The 21,022-nt window shown below is 47.7% G+C and overlaps 1 protein-coding gene across 1 annotated transcript in view; it reads left to right on the top strand.

Moving 5' to 3' along the window:
- The first annotated feature begins 1,073 nt into the window (after positions 1-1,073).
- The window catches only part of gas2l2 (growth arrest specific 2 like 2), a 79,431-nt gene continuing 59,482 nt past the window's right edge, over positions 1,074-21,022 (top strand). Inside the window, exon 1 of the mRNA XM_072469217.1 lies at positions 1,074-1,704. Coding sequence (XP_072325318.1) covers positions 1,338-1,704 — 367 coding nt within the window. The 5' untranslated portion in view covers positions 1,074-1,337. The remainder of the gene's footprint in view (positions 1,705-21,022) is intronic.

Below are 21,022 nucleotides of genomic sequence, written 5' to 3'. Positions count from 1 at the left end.
AGTTCTCCCCGTGTCTGAGTGGGTTTCCTCTGGGTGCTCCAGTTTCCCAACATGTGCAGGTTACATGGATTGGCCATGCTAAAATTGCCCCTTTGTGTTCAAAACTGACCATTGGAAGGAAAGAGGGGCGGCAAAGTGGCACAGTGGTTAGCACTGTTGCTTCACAGCGCCAGGGACCCAGGTTCGATTCCCGGCTTGGGTCACTGTCCGTGTGGAGTCTGCATGTTTTCCCCGTGTCTGCGTGGGTTTCCTCCGAGTGCTCCGGTTTCTTCCCACAAGTCCCGAAAGACGCGCTTGTTAGGTGAATTGGACATTCTGAATTCTCCCTCGGTGTACACGAACAGGTGCCGGAGTGTGGCGACTAGGGGATTTTCACAGTAACTCCAGTGCAGTGTTAATGTAAGCCTACTTGTGACAATAATAAATATTATTATTATGAAAAGATGTCAGGTTAGGTGGGGTTCTGTGGGACTCATTGCGGTATCAGACTGGAAGCCAAGTCACTGAATGTCTTTAAAGCAGAGATAGATAGGTTCTCGATCAATAAATGGATCCAGGGTTATGGGGAGAAGGGGGAATGAGAAATGTATCAGCCATGATCGAAAGGCGGTGTAGATTCTATGGGCCGAATGGCCTCATTTTACTCCTGTATCTTATGGTCTTATGGACAGCTGGTTGCGGGGATGGGGCGGGGGAGTGGACCTAGGTAGAGTGCCCTTTCGGAGGGTCGTGCAGACTGGAAAGATCGAATAGCCTCTTTCTGCACTGTGGGGATTCGATGAGACACAGACCATAGAGAGGGAATGCAGACGTTGAGCAGACAGGGAAAAGAGAGACACAGGCCATTGAGGGGAAAGTTCTGACCGGACAGAGGGAGGAAAATGCGGGAGAATCCAACCAAAGACTTGCGGGAAGAGAGAGAGAGAAAATCACCCGAGAGCTGCTATAAAGAAAGAGAGAAAGAAGGAGAAAGAGAGCAGGGTTGTGGAAGGGAAGGAAGCGCTGTGCTGTCTGCAGTCAGGCCGGGCAGGCAGGGGTTAAGTTAGGAGGAGGAGGGACGCCTTTTCCGTCGCTAGGGAGAGGGATCGGTAGGAAACACAAGTATGTGACTGTAAACACCGTGTCCAGGAGGGCGTGAGGCCCCTTTAAGCACCTCTCCCCGACCCCGGCACGGTGGCTCCAGGCTCCGGGATCAGCACCTGGACCCCAGGGAAAGACTCTGGACAAAGTTTGCGATTAAAGGGAAAGGTCTCCGAGGCCCCGTGCAATTTGAGTCCCCCCCCCCCCCCCCTCCCCAGGTGGGGGTATGCTGTGATTCTGGTCAAACTGCACAAGGCATGGCCAACGCTCACAATATGCAATCAGCCACCGCCAAGAGCATCCGTCCCTTTAAATCCAGCGAGGAGTACCTGTTCGCCATGAAGGAGGACCTGGCCGAGTGGCTGAATGACCTGTACGGGCTGGAGATGGCACTGGAGGGCTTCATGGAGGTGCTGGAGACAGGCTGGGTGCTGTGCCAGCATGCCAACAATGTGACCAGGGTGGCCCAGGACTTCTCCCGGGACTACCCCCAGCTGCTGTCCAAACTGAAGCTGCCACAGAGCGGGGTCACCTACACCACCACTGCCCAGCCTGGAACCTTCCTGGCCCGGGACAACGTCTCCAACTTTATCCAATGGTGCCGTAAGGAGCTGGAGATTAAAGGTGAGCGGGTGCATCCTGGCAGACTTTAGATTTTAACCTGGTGCTTTCAGAGGTATCCTAGTCGAAGGATCACTTAGATCCGAAAAGTTAACTCTGTTCCTCTCTCCACAGATGCTGCCAGACCTGCTGGGTTCTTCCAGCATTTTCTGTTTTTGTTTCAAATTCCCAACATGCTGCAGTGCTTTGCATTTATTTGAGTGACATGGGTTAAGGTGGGGGATTGTTATGAGCCTGTTCTGTGCAAGTAATATTCTTTCCCAATCTCTTTCTCTCCTACACGCGCCCCCCCCCCCCCCCACCCTTCGCCCTACCATCTTGCCAGTGTATACCCCCATGCCAATAATACCAATAAGGGTCCGCCCGAGTCACTATTCCTGAGCTACGAGGGATGAACATAAGAACTAGGAGCAGGAGTAGGCCATCTGGCCCCTCGGGCCTGCCCCGCCATTCAATGAGATCATGGCTGATCTTTTGTGGACTCAGATCCACTCTCCAGCCCAAACACCATAACTCATAATCCCTTTATTCTTCAAAAAACTATCTATCTTTATCTTAAAAACATTTAATGAAGGAGCCTCAACTGCTTCAATGGGCAGGGAATTCCGTAGATTCACAACCCTTTAGGTGAAGAAGTTCCTCCTAAGCTCAGTCCTATTTTGAGGCTATGCCCCCTAGTTCTGCTTTCACCCACCAGTGGAAACAACCTGCCCGTTTCTATGCTATCTATTCCCTTCATAATTTTATATGTTTCTAGAAGATCCCTCCCCGCATCCTTCTAAATTCCAACAAGTACAGTCCCAGTCTACTCAGCCTCTCCTCGTAATCCAACCCCTTCAGCTCTGGGATTAACCCAGTGAATCTCCTCTGCACACCCTACAGCGCCAGTACGTCCTTTCTCAGGTAAGGAGACCAAAACTGAATACAATACTCCAGGTGTGGCCTCACTAACACCTTATACAATTGCAGCATAACCACCCTAGTTTTAAACTCCATCCCTCTAGCAATGAAGGACAAAACTCCATTTGCCTTCTTAATCACCTGTTGCACCTGTAAACTAAGTTTTTGCGACTCATGCGCTAGCACACCCAGGTCTCTCTGAACAGCAGCATGTTTTAATATTTTATCATTTAAATAATAATCTCTTTTGCTGTTATTCCTACCAAAATGGATAACCTCACATTTGTCAACATTGTATTCCATCTGCCAGACCCTAGCCCATTCACTTAGCCTATCCAAATCCCTCTGCAGACTTCCAGTATCCTCAGCACTTTTTGCTTTACCACTCATCTTCGTGCCATCTGCAAACTTGGACACATTGCACTTGGTCCCCAATTCCAAATCATCTATATAAATTGTGAACAATTGTGGGCCCAACACTGATCCCTGAGGGACACCACTAGCTACTGATTGCCAACCAGAGGAACACCCATTAATCCCCACTCTTTGCTTTCTATTAATTAACCAATCCACTATCCATGCTACTACTTTCCCCTTAATGCCATGCATGTTTATCTTATGCAGCAACCTTTTGTGTGGCACCTTGTCAAAAGCTTTCTGGAAATCCAGATATACTACATCCATTGGCTCCCCATTATCTACCGCATTGGTACTGTCCTCAAAAATTCCACTAAATTAGTTAGGCACGACCTGCCCTTTATGAACCCATGCTGCGTCTGCACAAAGGGACAATTTCCATAAGATGCCTCGCTATTTCTTCCTTGATGATAGATTCCAGCATCTTCCCTACTACCGAAGTTAAGCTCACTGGCCTATAATTACCCGCTTTCTGCCTACCTCCTTTTTTAAACAGTGGTGTCACGTTTGCTAATTTCCAATCCGCTGGGACCACCCCAGAGTCTAGTGAATTTTGGTAAATTATCACAGTGCATTTGCAATTTCCATAGCCATCTCTTTTAGTACTCTGGGAAGAATTCCATCAGGGCCAGGAGAGTTGTCTACCTTTAGCCCCATTAGCTTGTCCATCACTACCTCCTTAGTGATAACAATCATCTCCAGGTCCTCACCTGCCATAGCCTCATTTCCATCAGTCACTGGCATGTTATTTGTGTCTTCCACTGTGAAGACCAACCCAAAAAACCTGTTCAGCTCCTCAGCAATTTCCTCATCTCCCATTATTAAATCTCCCTTCTCATCCTCTAAAGGACCAATAAAAGGTGGTATCCTATTTGACTGTGACAGGCATCACAGAAGATATGATCCTTTCCCCTTGCCTGTGGTTCCCTCCATTTTAAGTGGCTCACCCAAAACGTCATTGGGTTTCGATCAAAGGTCATCCTCCGGGAACATTAATCCTGCCTCGTTCTCTCCACGGATGAGCCCTGACCTCCCAACTCTTTCCGAAGATGTCCGCATTTTAATTTTATCAGTTTGGTTATGAAAAAAGAAGTAGGGGGGGAAATAAAACATTGCATTTATATCATGTCTTTCACACTCCCGATCACCCAAACAATGAAGTATTTTGGAGTGTGAAATGTAAGAAATGCTGCAGCCAATTTATTCACAGCAAGTGCCCACAAACAGCAATGTGATCAATGACCAGACAAACTAGGAACATAGAAACAGGAGTAGGCCATTCAACCCCTCGAGCCTGTCCCACCATTTAATGAGATCATGGCCAATCTGTGGCCTAACTCCTTGGGCTGGTTTGTCCCACACTAAAATCGCATTTGGCGTGTGGGCGGAGAATCAAATTTCCCGATGGAATCAGGCCCGGCGGCGCTCCGGCGATTCTCCTGGCCCCGAATATCCGCGCACCTGCGAATTACGCCGCGCAGCTGGGAGGGGCCATTGCCAGAGGCCCGCCCAGCGATACTCCGCTCCGGACCAGCCAAGATCCTGACGGCGTGGAATTAACATGGCATGGCCGGTCGGGATGCTTGTGTGGTTGGCGGCGGGGGGGGTCGGGCACCGAGGGGGGCTTTATGGGCGGCCGGGGGAGAGATTGGGCTGGACGGATCCTTGGGCACACGGCCGATCGGGGGGGGGGGGGGGCCTAGTTTCTTTGTGTGGGTCCGCGGTCCGAGTCCCCCATGGCGATTGGCACGGCCGCTGGAGGCCGCCGCCATGCGCGGACTCGGAACCGGAAGTGCGGGGGCCTGTAGCGGGAAGCACTTCGGGTCCCTGCTAGCCCCCTGCAGGTAAGTGAATCAAGTTGATTTGTTTTCAGGAAACTCGGGAATGCAATGCCTGCATTCTTACGCCGGCGTGGGGACATAGCCCCATTTTCGGAGAATCCAGCCCCATTTTCTTGCCTTTGGCCCATTTCCCTTAATATCTTTACTTAAATCTATTCATCTCAGATTCAAAACTTGCAGGTGGCTGGTTTAGCACAGGGCTAAATCGCTGGCTTTTAAAGCAGACCAAGGCAGGCCAGCCGCACGGTTCAATTCCTGTATCAGCCTTCCCGAATAGGCGTCGGAATGTGGTGACGAGCGGCTTTTCACAGTAACTTCATTGAAGCCTACTTGTGACAATAAGCTATTATGTACTGTGTACGTTCCTCGGCCGCAGAAAAATACTTTTCTCCGTACTTTGGTACATGTGACATCAAATCAAAATACACAAAGTAAATACATAGACATTGGGTGAAACATACGGAGTGTCGTGCTGCACAGTTGCGTGGAGAGATCAGATCGGTCCATAAGAGGGTCATTCAGAAGTCTGGTAACAGCGGGGAAGAAACTGCTTTTGAATCTGTTTGTGCGTGTTCTCAGACTTCTGCATCTCCTGCCCGATGGAAGAGTTTGGAAGAGAGAATAACTCAGGGGGAGGTGTCTCTGATTATGCTGCCCACTTTCCCAAGGCAGCGGGAGGTGTAGACCGAGTCAATGGATGGGAGGCGGGTTCGCGTGATAGACTGGGCTGTGTTCACGACTGTCTGTAGTGTCTTACGGTCTTGGGCCGAGCAGTTGTCATATCAGGCTGCGATGCAGTCAATAGGATGCTTTCTATGGTGCATCTGTAAAAATTGATAAGAGTCAATGTGGACATGCCAAATTTCCTTAGTTTCCTGAGGAAGTATCGGCACTGTTGTGTTTTCTTGTGTCGTACTCTCTCTCAGGGAAACTTGCTTTAAGCTGGTCAGAGAGCACACAGCAGAGTTGCAAAGTAGAGTATAAAACCTTCATCAGCTCTCTGCCCAGAGGGCAGGTCCCACCCAAATGGACCACAACTTCCACCACAGGTAAGGCAAGGAGGCAGGTCCCAAATTCCACCCCAGCTGGAATGGGGATTGAATCCCATGTGGTTGGCACAAATCTGATCCACACCAGCCATCTGCACCCCCTGCAAAGGGGTTCAAGTTGCCATGGCAACATACAATTTTACACGCACGTTGTAACCTGGAGTGACAGATAGGATGTCAGAGGCATCACATGGCTAACCAGGACTCTCTTATTGTCTTACTGTCCAATAGGGAGCAAGAATAGGCCATTAGGCCCATTACGCCTGCTCCAATATTCAATGAGGCCATGGCTAATGCTCTATCTCAACTCCATTTTCCTGCACGATCCCTGTGTCTCTTGATGTCATTAGTATCCAGAAATTGATTTCTGTCCAGAGTATCCTCAATGATTGGGCTTCCACAACCATCTGGGATGGTCAATTCCAAAGATCCACCATCCTCCTCCTCTCAGAAATGACCTCCCCCGTTATTCCGAGACTGTGTCCCCTGGTTCGAGACTCACCAGCAAGTGCAAACATCCTATCTACATTTTGGTCAGTTACATTTTGGCTGTGAGCGAATAAAGCAACAATTCTTTTGTCAATTCCCTTTTGTTGATTTTGTGCTAGTGCTGTGTGAGTTTTGTTTACTTACACTTTATGAACTTCAAGGTCCCTTTGTGGCAGACAGGAGTATGTAGCTGAGGCATTCCTGTTTCTGGTGTTAGCTTGTGAGGGTACAGCAGGGTACTGGATTGACCGAGAGTTATGGACCATCTTAGTAAAATCAGCATGGTCACGGGAACGGTAAAGTCCACAGATAACCACAGGGGCCTAGTTGCTGTTCACTGCTAGTTAATGAGGTCAGGGTCTTGACAATTCGCATTTAACAGTAAAACATCCGAGGCACTTGGAAGGAGCAAATTATCAAACAAGATTTGACACTGCAGGGCAGCACGGTGGTGCAGTGGTTAGCACTGCTGCCTACGGCGCTGAGGACCTGGGTTCGAATCCAGGCCCTGGGTCACTGCCCGTGTGGAGTTTGCACATTCTCCGCGTGTCTGCATGGGTTTCAAATCCACAACCCAAAGATGTGCAGGTTAGGTGGATTGGCCACTCTAAATTGCCCCTTAATTGGGAAAAAAAAAATTGGGTACTCTAAATTTATAAAAACAAAATATGTACATATATTGAAAAAAATTGACACTGAACAACTTAAAGAAATGTGGGATGGATGACCAAAAGCACGGCCGTAAAAATAAGTTTTGATCTCAAAGAACAAGAGGTGCAGAGGTTAAGAGAGGGGATTCCAGAGCTTAGGACCTAGGCAGCTCTACCTAGGGCCACTCCCCTGTCCCCATGCATTCATCATGGCCAACCCACCTTACCTGCAAAGCGGTGTACTATTGGAGGAAACTGGAGCACCGGGAGGAAACCCACGCTGACACTGGGAGAACATGCAAACGCCACACAATGGCCCACAGTCGGAATCGAACCCGGACCCATGGCGCTGTGAGGCGACAGTGCTAACCACTGTTCCACCGTACCGTACTAAAGGCACGCCCACCTGTGGTGGAGCGATATAAACCAGGGATCCTCAAAAGGTCTGAATTGGAGGAATGCAGATATCTCAGAGGGTTGTTGGTTGGTGGTGATTACAGTGATGGGGGAACGGAGGTAAGGCTATGCAAAAGATGAGAATTTTCAAATTGCGTCATTGCTGGACTGGGATACAGTGTAGGTCAACGAGCACAGGTTGAACAAAATTGGTGTGAGTTAAGGCACTTTGGGCAGAATGAGCTCAGGCTGGTTTACAGAGGGTGCAAGGTGAGACGTCACGAAAGCATTGGTAACAAAGGCATGGATGTAAACTTCAGCGCAGGTGAGCTGAGGCTCGAGGAGAATCAGGTGACGTTATCAACGTGAAAGTAGGTGATCTTGATGGAGGAGAGGAAATGAGATCAGAAATCCAGTTCAGGGTCAAAAATGAGACAAATGTTACAAACATTCTGGGCAGCGAGATTGATGAGCTCAGCCAATATTGAACACAGATTCCCATGGGGAAAGAAGACAATAGATGGGATTCTTCAACCTTCCCACTGGCGGGATCTTCCAGTGCCATCTGATGTTGGCTCACCCCATGGCGGTTTCCCCAGCTGTGGGGTGAGAGAGCCACTCAAAACTCCGTTAACATTGGCGGGACCTGAAGACCCTGCCGGTGGCCAATGCTGCCTCCACCACAGGAAAATGCGCCATGGGATGGAGGCTGGAAAATCCCGGCCAATGATTTCAGTCTTCCCAATATTTAACTGGAGGAGATTGTGGCTAATCCAGTACTGGATGTCTGAAAAGCAGTGTGACAAAAAAAACAACATAATTGCATTTAGATAGCACCTTTAACATAGAAAAATGTCCAAAGGTGCCTCACCAGGGTTGCTATCAGACAAAAATCTATGTCAAGCCTCGCCTGTTGAAGGCCCATCCCCCAATATTGGTACGGGGTTGATAGGGCAGGGCAGTGGGCCTAGGTAGAGTGCTTTTTCAGATGGTCAGTGCAGACTCGATGGGCCAAATGGCCTCCTTCTGCACTGTAGGGATTCTATGGTTCCCAAAGATACCAGAAATGGATTTGAGGTGGCACCAAAGGCACGAATTGAAAGAACGAGTTTTCAGAGATCTTTATGGATGGAGGAGGTCACAGAGATGGGCAAAGGGCAAGGCTCTGGAAGGCTCTGTATATGAGAATAAGAATTTAAAATTTTGTGGTGAACCAATAGTTAACATAGGTCCCATTTCCATATTTAATTGCAGATGTGCCTTTGGCAGAAGTTGCTGACAATTTAGTCTTTAACTTTAGAAAATGTCCAATTCTTTCTGTGTTGGAAACCTCCTATTGTCTCTCCACTCCTGCCATAGTACTGAAACAGCCTCTGTCAAAGTCAGAAACAGCATCCTATCTCACTGTGACTGTGGTAATTATCCCTCATCATCCTTCTCGTCCTGTACACGGTCTTCAGTGCAGTTGGCCACACTATCATCTTCCAATGGATTTATATTTAAATTCCTCCTGGTCTCCCAATCTCTGTAAACCAGCTCCAGCCTTATGACTCTACATCCCCTTCCCTCAACATAGGAATATAGGAATTAGGAGCAGCAGTAGGCAATTCAGTCCTTTGAGCCTGCTCCACCATTCATTCAGTAGGGGCTTTTCACAGTAACTTCATTGCAGTGTTAATGTAAGCTTACTTGTGACAATACAGATTATTATTAAAGATCATGATTAATCTCTTCCCGGTCTCAAATCCACCTCCCCATCTGTTGCCCATATCCCTTTAACCCATTATATATATCGATCTCCTTCTTGAAACCATTTAATGACTCAGATTCCACCGCACTATGGTGCAGTGAGTTGCACAAATACACCACTCTCTCGAGAAATAGCTCCTCCTCATCTCAATTCTAAATCTACTGCCTCTCATTCAAGATCTCTGCACTCCTCTAATTGTGACCTCCCACTTTATCACTGGCGACCATGCCTTCAGCTGCCTAGACACTGAGATGTGGCATTCCCTCCCTAAATCTCTCCACCTCTCTCCCGCTCCTCCTTTAAGACCCTTACTAAAACCCACCTCTTTGCCTGAGCTTTGATCATCTGCCCTAATGTCTGCCCAGTGACGTTCATATGAAGTGCCTTGGCGTGGTTTCCTAGGTGCTATATAAATGCACATTTTTCTTGTTGAGGCCGATAGCGTTTACTGTTCGATCTAATGCAAAACTGAGTGAATAAAGAGCACTCATTCAGCACCGTGTACTATGGTGGGGGTGGAACCACCCTTCCTGTAATTCAGTGAGGCAATTGAAAGGACTTGTCTTTGTTATTGCTTTAAAAAGTAACAAAGCTGTCTACTGCTTTTAAAATGGCACTGTATTTACCAAAGGAGAGTTTTCCAAATTATTTTTCTGTTTGCAAACACAATTGAAACAGCCATCTCACAACAAGGTGTGCTATCGTAGGAGAAAATAAACTTGGGAGTCTGTGCGCACCAGTGTCATTTAAAGCTTCTGGGTAGTAGCAAAGAGCAGTCAAAAAAGCTGATGGAATGTTTGTTTTTATCATGGAGGCTGGGGCACAAAGCGAAGGAAGTTACGCTTCAGTTGTATAGAGTCTTGGTCAGACCTCATGTACTGTACTCAGTTTTGGCTCCACGCCACCCCAGGGGGGAGAGAGTTGCTCTGGAGAGGGTGCATCGCAGATTCACCAGAATAAGAAAAAGGCTCAGAGAGAGATATTGAGGAGAAATGTGCACAAACTTGACTGGTGTTTCCTTGAGTCTAAATGATTGGGGGGCCATTTAATTAAAACATTATCTGATTTAAATGGTAGTTACAGAAAAACAACTTATTTTGCGAGGGGGATCATTAAGGGGACAGAATCAAAAGATGAGAGCCAGGTCATTCAGGAGGGAAATCAGGAAGTAATGTTTCACACACACAGCACTCTTGAACTCCTCGTGCCACTGCTCCTCTCTCCCCTCCCCCCCCAACCCACTGCTCCCGCCTCCCCGAGAATTCCTGGGACAGTAGGGGCATTCGAGATTGAGATTATCAGGGTTTTATTGGGTATCTGCGCATTGGTGAGTGAATAGATGAGCTACAGATCAGTACTTGACTGCTTTGAGGGGCTGAATGGCCTACTCCCAGTGTACATTATACCTGGGAATTTCCCAGCGACATGGAAGAAGCACCACTGAAGAATTACACCAGGCCGGCTCGCAAACTCACCGACTTGTTACAATGCAGGAGACCATTCACCTCATTGTGTCAGTCGCAGCCCTTCAGAGGAGCAATTCATCCAGTCCCACTCTCCCGGATTCTCCCCGGAACTCTGCTTTTTACTTAAAAATAATCCAGGTCTCTCTTAAATGCTTCGATTGAACCTGCTTCCGCCACACTCTCTCCAACAGCACAGTCCAGATCCTAACCTCTCGCTGCGTTCCAACTATTTTCCTCACACCGCCATTGCTGTTTTTTATGCCAATTGCCTCAGATCTCTGCCTTCTGTCCTCGATCCTTCCACCAACGGGAACAGTGTTTGCCTACATGATCCCCCACTTCCCTGAGCTTTCGCTGGAGGAGGGCTCTCACCGGCAACAGCTACCCGTCTGGCAGCCGCAGGCCACCAACTGAAGAGGCGAAAACTTCAATTAGTGCCCACTTGGGTGCTTGAGTGGAGCATCAGAAATGCCGCACAAGTCAAGAGCAGAGTCAGGAATCACAGCGGGTGTCATCGTCACCCCTTCTACCAACAGGCCCTCAGGTCAGGAAAGGGAGCAAAATGGCAGGGCTCTGGGCAGCATCATTCGATTGATCAAATTAAACTGAGCTCCAAAACAAGAAGGGAGAATAACAAATGCAAATCCTGTAGCACAAAAGGAGAAAGGATTCATTGCGGCCAAATACAGAATATTCGGAAACGAGATACAGTAAATGATGGACAGAGGCTCAAAGAAGGACCAGTAGAAACTATAGCCAGAGACTAGACCATGACAGTTCTTTAGTATATTTGTAACATTGTACAGCAGTGAGAGAGTAGGTGAGGAAATGCAAACGAAATAGAAAATGAGGATGAGTCTAATGTAGTATAAGAAATCATTCCTTTCCCAGTGAATGCAAGGAGAAATTACAGAGCACCGTGCTCTCTCTCTCAGTATTGTAGTGATACTCTGAGTGTAACTGACTTCTGCATATATCAGCTGGAAGCCTGGAGCAGTCTGAAAGAGCTGAAAACAAATGAATCTCCGAGAGTAGTGAGAGAGCCAGGGGAGCAGATGTGTGAAGCAATAATTGACTCTCTCAGAAATGACGGTCACCACTGGGGTACAGGGGAGATCTTGTGGCACAGTGGCTTGCTGCCCCGGAGCCGGTCGCTCCGGGTTCAGGTTCCACCCCAGGACTCGATAGCTAAGGAAAGTGCATTAACACAGTCGAACAGATTATGCAGCAGGGCACGCTGCTGACCTGAGCAGGGTCAGGTCCCAAAATGGCACCACTCCAAAAAAGTCTATAAATCCAGATGATTTAGCCTTTGTGTCTCTCTCTGTCCCTGCACTGATTAGAATTGACATCCATATTAGGCTCTCCAGTCAATTATCGTGCCGTGGAGGCCTCACGAGATTTTATTAAAGGTAGTTTGCTTCTAGCTTGGCAGGTTGCTGTCCACGTGTAGCAAGTTCCTGGCTTGAGAGGAAGAAGAGATTCCTGGTATCGTTGTACCTGATGAATTCATGCCTGAGTGTGAAACTATGATTAAAACCACATGCTGTGTCTAGGAAGTTATGCTTGATTAAATTGGCCAACAGCCTCCTGGTTTTTAAAAATTATTCATTTGTTTACGGGATGTGGGCGTCGCTGGTTAGGCCAGCATTTATTGCCCAGCCCTAGTTGCCCTTCAGTAGGTGGTGGTGAGTTGCCTCCCGAACCGCTGCAGTGCTTGAGGTGTAGGTACACCCACTGTGCTGTTCGGGAGGGAGTTCCAGGATGTTGCCCCAGCGACAGTGAAGGAACAGCGATATATTTCCAAGTCAGGGTGGCGAGTGACTTGGAGGGGAACCTCCAGGTGGTGGGGTTCCCAGGTATCTGCTGCTCTTGTCCTTCTAGATGGTAGTGGTCGTGGGTTTGGAAGGTGCTGTCTAAGGAAACTTGGTGAGTTCCTGCAATGCATCTTGTAGATGGTACACACGGCTGCCACTGTTAGTCAGTGTTGGAGGGTTTGAATGTTTGTGGAAGGGGAGCTATCAAGTGGGCTGCTTTGTCTTGGATGGTGTCAAACTTCTTGAGTGTTGTTGGAGCTGCACTCCACCAGACAAATGGAGAGTATTCCATTACGCTCCTCACTTGTGCCTTGTAGATGGTGGACAGGCTTTGGGGGGGTGGGGGCGGGTCAGGAGGTGAGTTACTCACCATAGGATTCCTAGCCTTTGACCTGTGGCTAGTCCAGTTCAGTTTCTGATCAATGGTAACCCCCAAGGTGTTGATTGTGGGGGATTCAGTGATGGTAATGCCATTGGGTGTAAAGGGGTGGTGGTTAGATCCTCTGTTATAGGAGATGGTCATTGCCTGGCACTTGTGTAGCGCGAATGTAACTTGCCACTTGTTAGCCCAAGCCTAGTTATTGTCCAGGTCTTGCTGCACATGGACATGGTCTACTTCATTATCTGAGGAGCTGTGAATGGTGCTAAACATTTTGCAGTCATCTGCAACCATCCCCACTTCTGACCTTATGATGGAAGGGAGGTCATTGATGAAGCAGCTGAAGATGGTTGGGTCTAGGACACTACTGAGGAACTCCTGCAGTGATGCTCTGGAGTTGAGATGATTGACCTCCAACCACCACAACCATCTTCCTTTGTGCCAGGTATGACTCCAACCAACGGAGAGTTTTCCCCCGATTCCCATTGACGCCAGTTTAGCTAGGGCTCCTTGATGCCATACTCTGTCAAATGCTGCCCTGATGTCAAGGGCAGTCACTCTCACCTCACCTTTGTCCATGTTAGAACCAAGGCTGTAATGAGGTCAAGAGCTGAGTGACCCTGGCGGAACCCAAACTGAGTGTCCATGAGCAGGTTATTGCTGAGTAAGTGCCACTTGATAGCACTGTTGATGACTAAGTCCATCACTTTGCTGATGTTGGAGAGTAGACTGATAGGGTGGTAATTGGCTGGGTTGGATTTGTTCTGTTTCTGGTGTACAGGACCCACCAGGATAATTTTCCACATTGCCGGGTAGATGCCAGTGTTGTAGCTGTACTGAAACAGCTTGGCTAGGGATGCGGCAAGTTCTGGAGCACAAGCATTCAGTACTATTGCCGGAATATTGTCAGGACCCATAGCCTTTGCAGTATCCAGTGCCTTCAGCCATTTCTTGATATCACATGGAGCGAATCGTATTGGCTGAAGACTGACATCTGTGATGCTGGGGACCTCCGGAGGAAACCAAGCTAAACTGGATCATCCACTCAGCATTTCTGGCTGAAGATTATTGCAAATATCTCAGCCTTGTCGTTTGCACATATATGCTGGGCTCCTCCATCATTGAGGATGGGGATATTTGAGGAGCCTCCTCCAGTGAGTTGTTTAATAGTCCACCACCATTCACGGCTGGATATGGCAGGACTGCAGAGCTTAGATCTGATCCGTTCGTTATGGAATCGCTTTGCTCTGTCTATTCTTTGCTGCTTATGCTGTTTGGCACACAAGTAGTCCTGTGTTGTAGCTTGAAAAGGTTGACACCTCATTTTTCGGCATGCCTGATGTTGCTCCGGCAGACTCTCCTGCACTCTTCATTGAACCCGGGTTGATCCCCTGGCTTGGTGGTAATGGTAAAGTGGGGGATATGCCGGGCCATGAGGCTGCAGATTGTGGTTGAATACAATTCGGCTGCTGCTGATGGCCCACAGCGCCTCATGGATACCCAGTCTTGAGTTGCTAGATCTGTTCGAAGTCTATCCCATTTAGCACGGTGGTAATGCCACAAAACACGATGGAGGGCATCCTCAATGTAAAGACGGGACTTTGTCTCCACAAGGGCTGTGCGGTGGTCACTTCTACTGATACTGTCATGGACAGATGCATCTACAGCAGGCACATTGGTGAAGATGAGGTCAAGTATCAGTTATGTCCTTTAGGATCCAGCCAGCTCAGTCTGTGGTGGTATTACCAATACCACTGTTGATGATGGACTTTGAAGTCCCCTATCCAGAGCATATTCTGCGTCCTTTCCACCCTTAGTCCTTTCTCCAAGTGGTGTTCAACATGGAGGAGTACAGATTCATCAGCTGATGGTGGCCGGTACGTGGTAATCAGCAGGAGGTTTACTTGCCCAGGTTTAACCTGAAGCCATGAGACTTCATGGGGTCCAGTGACGATGTTGAGGACTCCCTGGAAAACTCTAGATAAATACAAGTCTTTCTTTCTTTTTGTAAACAAAATAAAATCCCAAAATGCAGGACATGCTCGGCAGGTCTGGCAGCATCTGTGGAGGGAGAACCAGCCGTAACGGCTGGATTCCCCGGTGCCCCAGCTACGTGTTTCTCGGCGTCGCGCATTCGCTGGCGGCGGGATTCTCTCTTCCCACCGCTTGTCAATAGAGTTTTCCATTGAAGTCACCACACGCTGCCGGGAAACTCGGGGGCGAGGGGCCGCTGCCAGCGGGAAGAGGGAACCCCGACGGTTGGAGAATTCTGGCCAAAGTTTCAAGTCAATGACCTTTCATCAGATAAAAGCAAATTACTGCGGATGCTGGAATCTGAAACGAAAGAGAAAATGCTGGACAATCTCAGCAGATCTGGCAGCATCTGTACGGAGAGAAAAGAGCTAACGTTTCGAGTCCGATGACTCTTTGTCAAAGCTAACAGACCGAGAAAGTGGGAAATATTAATACTGTGGAGTGAGAATGAAAGATGAGTCATAGCCACAGAAACCCAGGGAAACCGGGTGCTAATGGAGTGAAGGGACGATGTGTTTGGTGGTGGCATCACGCTGGAGTTGGTGAAAATGCCAGAGGATTATGATTTGCATACGGAGGCTGGTGGGATGAAATGTGAGAACGAGGGGGACTCTATCCTTGTCCTGGGAGGGAGTGGACACCTTTCATCAGAACTGGACAACGTTCATAAAGCCACACAGTTTTACAGCACAGAAAGCGGCCCTTCGGCCCATCGTGTCTGCATCGGCCTTCAAACACCTATTTATTCTAAGCCCATTTTTCAGCTCTTTGTCTGTATCCTTGTGCACTGCGGTGTTTCCAGTGCCCTTCTCTAACATCGTCCAGTTCTGATTGTAAAGGCATCAATCTGAAATGTTGGATGGGGTTTTCCATCGCCTGCTCCCCCGCCCCTCCCTCTCGCGGCAAGTTTTCCAGTGGTGGAGGCGGTTTGCCATTGGCTGGCGGCGGGGTTTCCCGATCCCACTGAGGACTATGCCGTTTTGTGCAGCCCGCCCGCCCCATCGCCGGGGGGACCCAATGGGATGGGCTGGAAAACCCCCACTTGGTAACTTTGTTTCCCGCCCCACAGATGCTGCCTGATTCCGTTTCTCGCATTTTGTTTTTATTTCATTTCAGATTTTCAGCTTGCGCTATATTTTACTTTTGTTTTATTTACTAATAAACACCCTGTCCATTGCTGCTAACCACACATTGTTGCTATGCTGGCGATGACACATGTTCTACTCTAGCAGAATGGTCAGATTGAATCGATATTGGATCAGAGATTGGTGTGAAATTGGACTCAAGCAGGGTGTAAAACAGATGGAATCGCATTTGTTACCTTTTTAAAAATTCACTCATGAGCAGTGCGCATCGCTGGGCCAGGCCCGCATTTATTGCCCATCTCTATTTGCCCTTGAGAAGGTGGTGGTGAACCGCCTTCTTGAACCGCTGCAGTCCCTATGGTGTATGTATACCCACTGTGCTGTTAGGGAGGGAGTTCCAGAATTTTGAACCTTTTATAACGCACGGTCCATATTCCGATCTAGGAAAGTCATTTAATTGAGGATTGGCTGGGGGTGTGTAACTGTCAATCAATGAAATATCATTTGTATTGAGTCCTTACCCAAGTCCAATTTCACTCCCTCTCCCATTGTATTCCCGTTTAGTCTGCACCTCCACCATTGTCTCAACTCAATGATTAATGTTCTGGATGAGTTTCATATAATATAGTGTAAAATGGGGAAGTGAGAGGCTGATGGTGGTATGAATGGCTGCTCCTGCTCGGTGGCTGTATTCCCAGATTGTAGTGATTTGACTGAGGAATTCCAGTTTGCATGAGATGGAGCTGGTGTCTCCCAGGCTTCACAAGTTGACCACATGGCGATCTTCTCCCTTCTTCTGCTGAGAGAATTTGGTTCCACTGGTGTCAGATCCACTCTGGTATCCCACAAACTGTGAGACTGGATAGCGAATACCTACGGACAATTCCACAACAGGATACATCGCAGGCAATCTCTGTCCTCATCCACATGCAAATAAATGTGCATTCTTGCAGGAATCACTGGATAGTTATCCTCCTCACTGACATCTCACCTTCACTGGCTCAGCGGCACCAAGGTCAATTGTCGTATCCTTGACATTTAGTACCTCCAGTACCCCAACCTAACCTAACTTTAACTTGACCAGAAACCTGAGCCTATGACAGTTCTGGCCTGAGTAGCTCAGTTCTACATTAAGTGGAGCTTTTACCTGAGCTATTGGCGTGAGCACCAATTTTAAAGGGACCAGAACAATTGAGAAGATGGAGGGATTGGATTCTAAAAAGCAATTGTGCAAATTGAGCATGTTAATAATGCCAACCTCACTGCTTTATAAATCATGACAAAAACTAATGAAAATCAGGACATTTGGGGGAAAAACATGAAGAGATGTTGGGCGGGATTCGCTGTCCCACCGCACCAGAATTCTCCGTACCTCCAGCCAGCCAATGGGGTTTCACATTGTGGGCAGCCGCACGCCATTGGGAAATCCCCCGAGGCGGATGCACTGCCGGTGAAGCGGAGGATCTTGCCGGGGAGAATCCAGCCCGTTATTTTTTCATACCCATACAAATTGACAGTGGTTTATAAACCCATTAGTGGTTCAGTCAATCTCCAGTGGAGAGCACTTTACAAAGTGCTTTACAAAGATCGAGACCTTCCGCTGTTCACGCTGGCGGGATCTTCCAGTCCCTCCGACGGTGCACCCCGCACAGCAGGTTTCCTGGTGGCATGGAGTGGATTCAATGGAAATTGCATTGACAGCAGTGGGACCAAAAGATCAGCCACCGCCTGCTGCCGAGCAACACGTCGCATGGAGGCCAAGGAATCTCGCCTGGAATAGGAAGATCCCAGACTCAACCTTGTGATGATATACAATCATGTATATAACGATGTACACGACCTCTGACCAGCAGGTGGCAGTGTAAATCTACCATGTGACTCTGTACCTCGAGGAGTTGGGATTTAGTCGAGTTAGTGGACAGTTATAAGACCAAAAGACCATAAGACATAGGAGCAGAATTAGGCCACTTGGCCCATCGAATCTGCTCCGCCATTCAATCATGGCTGATATTTTTCACATCCCCATTCTCCTGCCTTCTTCCCATAACCCCTGATCCCCTTATTAATCAAGAACCTATCTATCTCGGCCTTAAAGACACTCAGTGATTTGGCTTCTACACCCTTCTGCGGCAAAGAGTTCCACAGATTCCACACCCTCTGGCTGAAGGAATTCCTCCTCATCTCTGTTTTAATAATCTCTGTTTTATACTTGCAGTTGTTCTAGGATAATTTGTTAGTGTTAATAGTTTGTATATATTTTTTCTACTTATCTTTACCACAACGTGTTTTATAATAAATTACTTCAACTAGTCATGAACTAGATGTTCTATTGTGTATCAGTCCTACCGGCCATAGCACAAAGACATGACAAATCTGTCCATGAGCACTTACTGCAAGAGTGTCCAACTGGTAATTGAGAGTAGGAACCATGATGATCTTAAACCAATTAAACCCAGGGATTCTGACACTAATTCTGGCATTGCTATTACCACCCTGTCCCAGATTCAAAAAGCAGGACAAATACCAACTTGCATTTATATAGTGTCTTTAACATAGCAAAATATCCTAGGATGCTCCACATCGGGTAATATCCGACACGTTTAAGTCACATTGGGAGATATTAGGACAGGTGGTCAAAGTTTGGCCAAAGAGGTAGGTTTTAAGGAGTTTCTTAAAGGAAGAGAGATAGGGAGGGGCAGGGAGGGGATTCCGGAATTGAGGGCGTAGGTGGTTAAGAGCAGGGCCACTACTGTTGGAGCAATTGAAATGGGGGAAATCACAGTTGCGTTAGCAGGCTGCCTTGTGAAGGGGTTTCTTGTCCACAATGGTGGCTGGGGTTGATGAGGCTATTTTAAAATTTAGAACATTCTAAAGTTGCAAAGAGGGCATCTCAAGATCGAGTAGCCCTCGAGGCGATGGGCTGAATGGCCTCCTTCGGCACTGCATTGATTCTATGATTCTATTCTATGAACACTGTGCTCAGCACCTGATCTTTAAGCACTGTCTACGAGGTGCGGGGTAAGGGGATATCACATTGGCAGCACTCTCATTTCCTCCTCTTTAGATCAATGGAAGGACAGGTCAGGGGGTGGGGATACGTCTCGCTAACCAGCTGCTCCCCTCCAGATCCTCCTTCCATTCTCTGCCCAGGCGATGCCCAACGTCCAGGCGGTAAAGAATGAGAGTTTCTTGTCTTTCCTGCTGTATGACTGCAAGTGTGAGAGGGACGATTAAGAGTGACTAATCTTTCTGCTTGGCTCTCATTTTGGTCAGTGTGCGGGGAGTTACAGAATGACACCCTGTACCCACGTGGCTTGGAAGTCATCTAAATTTAGGAGCTTTCCATCGTATAGAATCATAGAATCATAGACGTTTACAGCATGGAAACAGGCCCTTCGGCCCAACCAGCCCATGCCGCCCAGTTTTTACCATTAAGCTAGTCCCAGTTGCCTGCACTTGGCCCATAACCCTCTATACCCATCTTACCCATGTAACTATCTAAATGCTTTTTAAAAGACACAATTGTACCCGCCTCTACTGCTACCTCTGGCAGCCCATTCCAGACACTCACTACCCTCTGAGTGAAGAAATTGCCCCTCTGGGCCCTTCTGAATCTCTCCCCTCTCTCCTTAAACCTATGCCCTCTAGTTTTAGACTCCCCTACCTTTGGGAAAAGACAAATCTTTTGACTATCTACCTTATCTATGCCCCTCATTATTTTATAGACCTCTATAAGATCACCCCTAAGCCTCCTACGCTCCAGGGAAAAAAGTCCCAGTCTATCCAGCCTCTCCTTATAACTTCGTAAAATCTTTTCTAATTAATTATTTTCAACAGACCTTGGCAGATGAGAAATAAATGTCACAAATAATCAATCCACCAGTATGACTTTCTTTAAAGGGGCAATGTTAATAGGGATTATTCAGGTAGCATTAACATCTGTGATAACCAGGATCCATTCCCGTCTGATAATCTGATCGCTGTACTATACCACAACACTGGATAAAACTGCAGGCTTGTCCCAGAGCAGACATTAAACAGTAAATATCGCTGATTTGATTGGTAACAATACATCACAGGAAAAAAAATCTATGAGCCACGGTCAGTTGACTGACATTCTCACTCACCCTGCCTGAGGCTGATCACTGCCCCCGGTGATAGGCCTGATGCACCAGTAATTTCCCAGTGTTATACAGAGACAGACCTGGATCCCAGCAATATACACTATCCTCACCAGTATTGCTCCCCAGTGTTATCCAATCAGACCTATACCCACCAGTATTGTTGCCTAGTGTTATGTAAGTGACAGAGCAATATCCACCAGTACTGTACCTCAGTATTGACATAGACCACTATTCAACACTGTTATATTATACATGACAGACATGTTCCTGCAGTTCTCTATCCCAGTGTTATGCAGTTCCCACCTATACTATATCCCAGTCATACATTAACAGACATGTTCACACCAGTACCCTACCTGAATATACAGACCTGTATCCACCAATATTATATCATAGACTCCCTACAGTGCAGAAGGAGACCATTCCGCCCATCGAAACTGCACCAACCCTTGGATAAAGAACCCTACCTAGGTCTGTGCACACACCCTTTCCCCGTGACCCAGTAACTCCACATCACCTTTAGGACACTAAGGGGAAATTTTATCATGGCCAATCCACCGAACCTGCACTTCTTTGGACTGTGGGAGGAAACCGGAGCTTCTGGAGGAAACCAATGCATAGACGGTGAGACTTTCCAAACTCCACACTGACTGTGACCCAAGGCTGGAATAGAACCCGGGTCCCTGACGCGGTGAGGCAACAGTGTCACCGTGCTGCCCAGTGTTATATAGTACTCATTTTATACAGTGACAGACCTGTATCCATCATTACTGTACTCCAGTGTTATATCATGACAAACCTGTACCTGCCAGTACGATAGCCCAATATTATACTATGTATATAATATATAGACGTAGATATAAAAATAATGTCTGGAATTCTCCAGCTGTTAGATTCCCTTTTCCTGCCAGCAGAGCAACCTCG

This window comes from Scyliorhinus torazame, chromosome 12 (genome assembly GCF_047496885.1).
Source record: "Scyliorhinus torazame isolate Kashiwa2021f chromosome 12, sScyTor2.1, whole genome shotgun sequence".
Taxonomy (NCBI): Eukaryota; Metazoa; Chordata; class Chondrichthyes; order Carcharhiniformes; family Scyliorhinidae; genus Scyliorhinus; species Scyliorhinus torazame.
The sequence above is the reverse complement of the archived record's forward strand: the minus strand, read 5'-3'. Positions and strand labels throughout refer to the sequence as shown.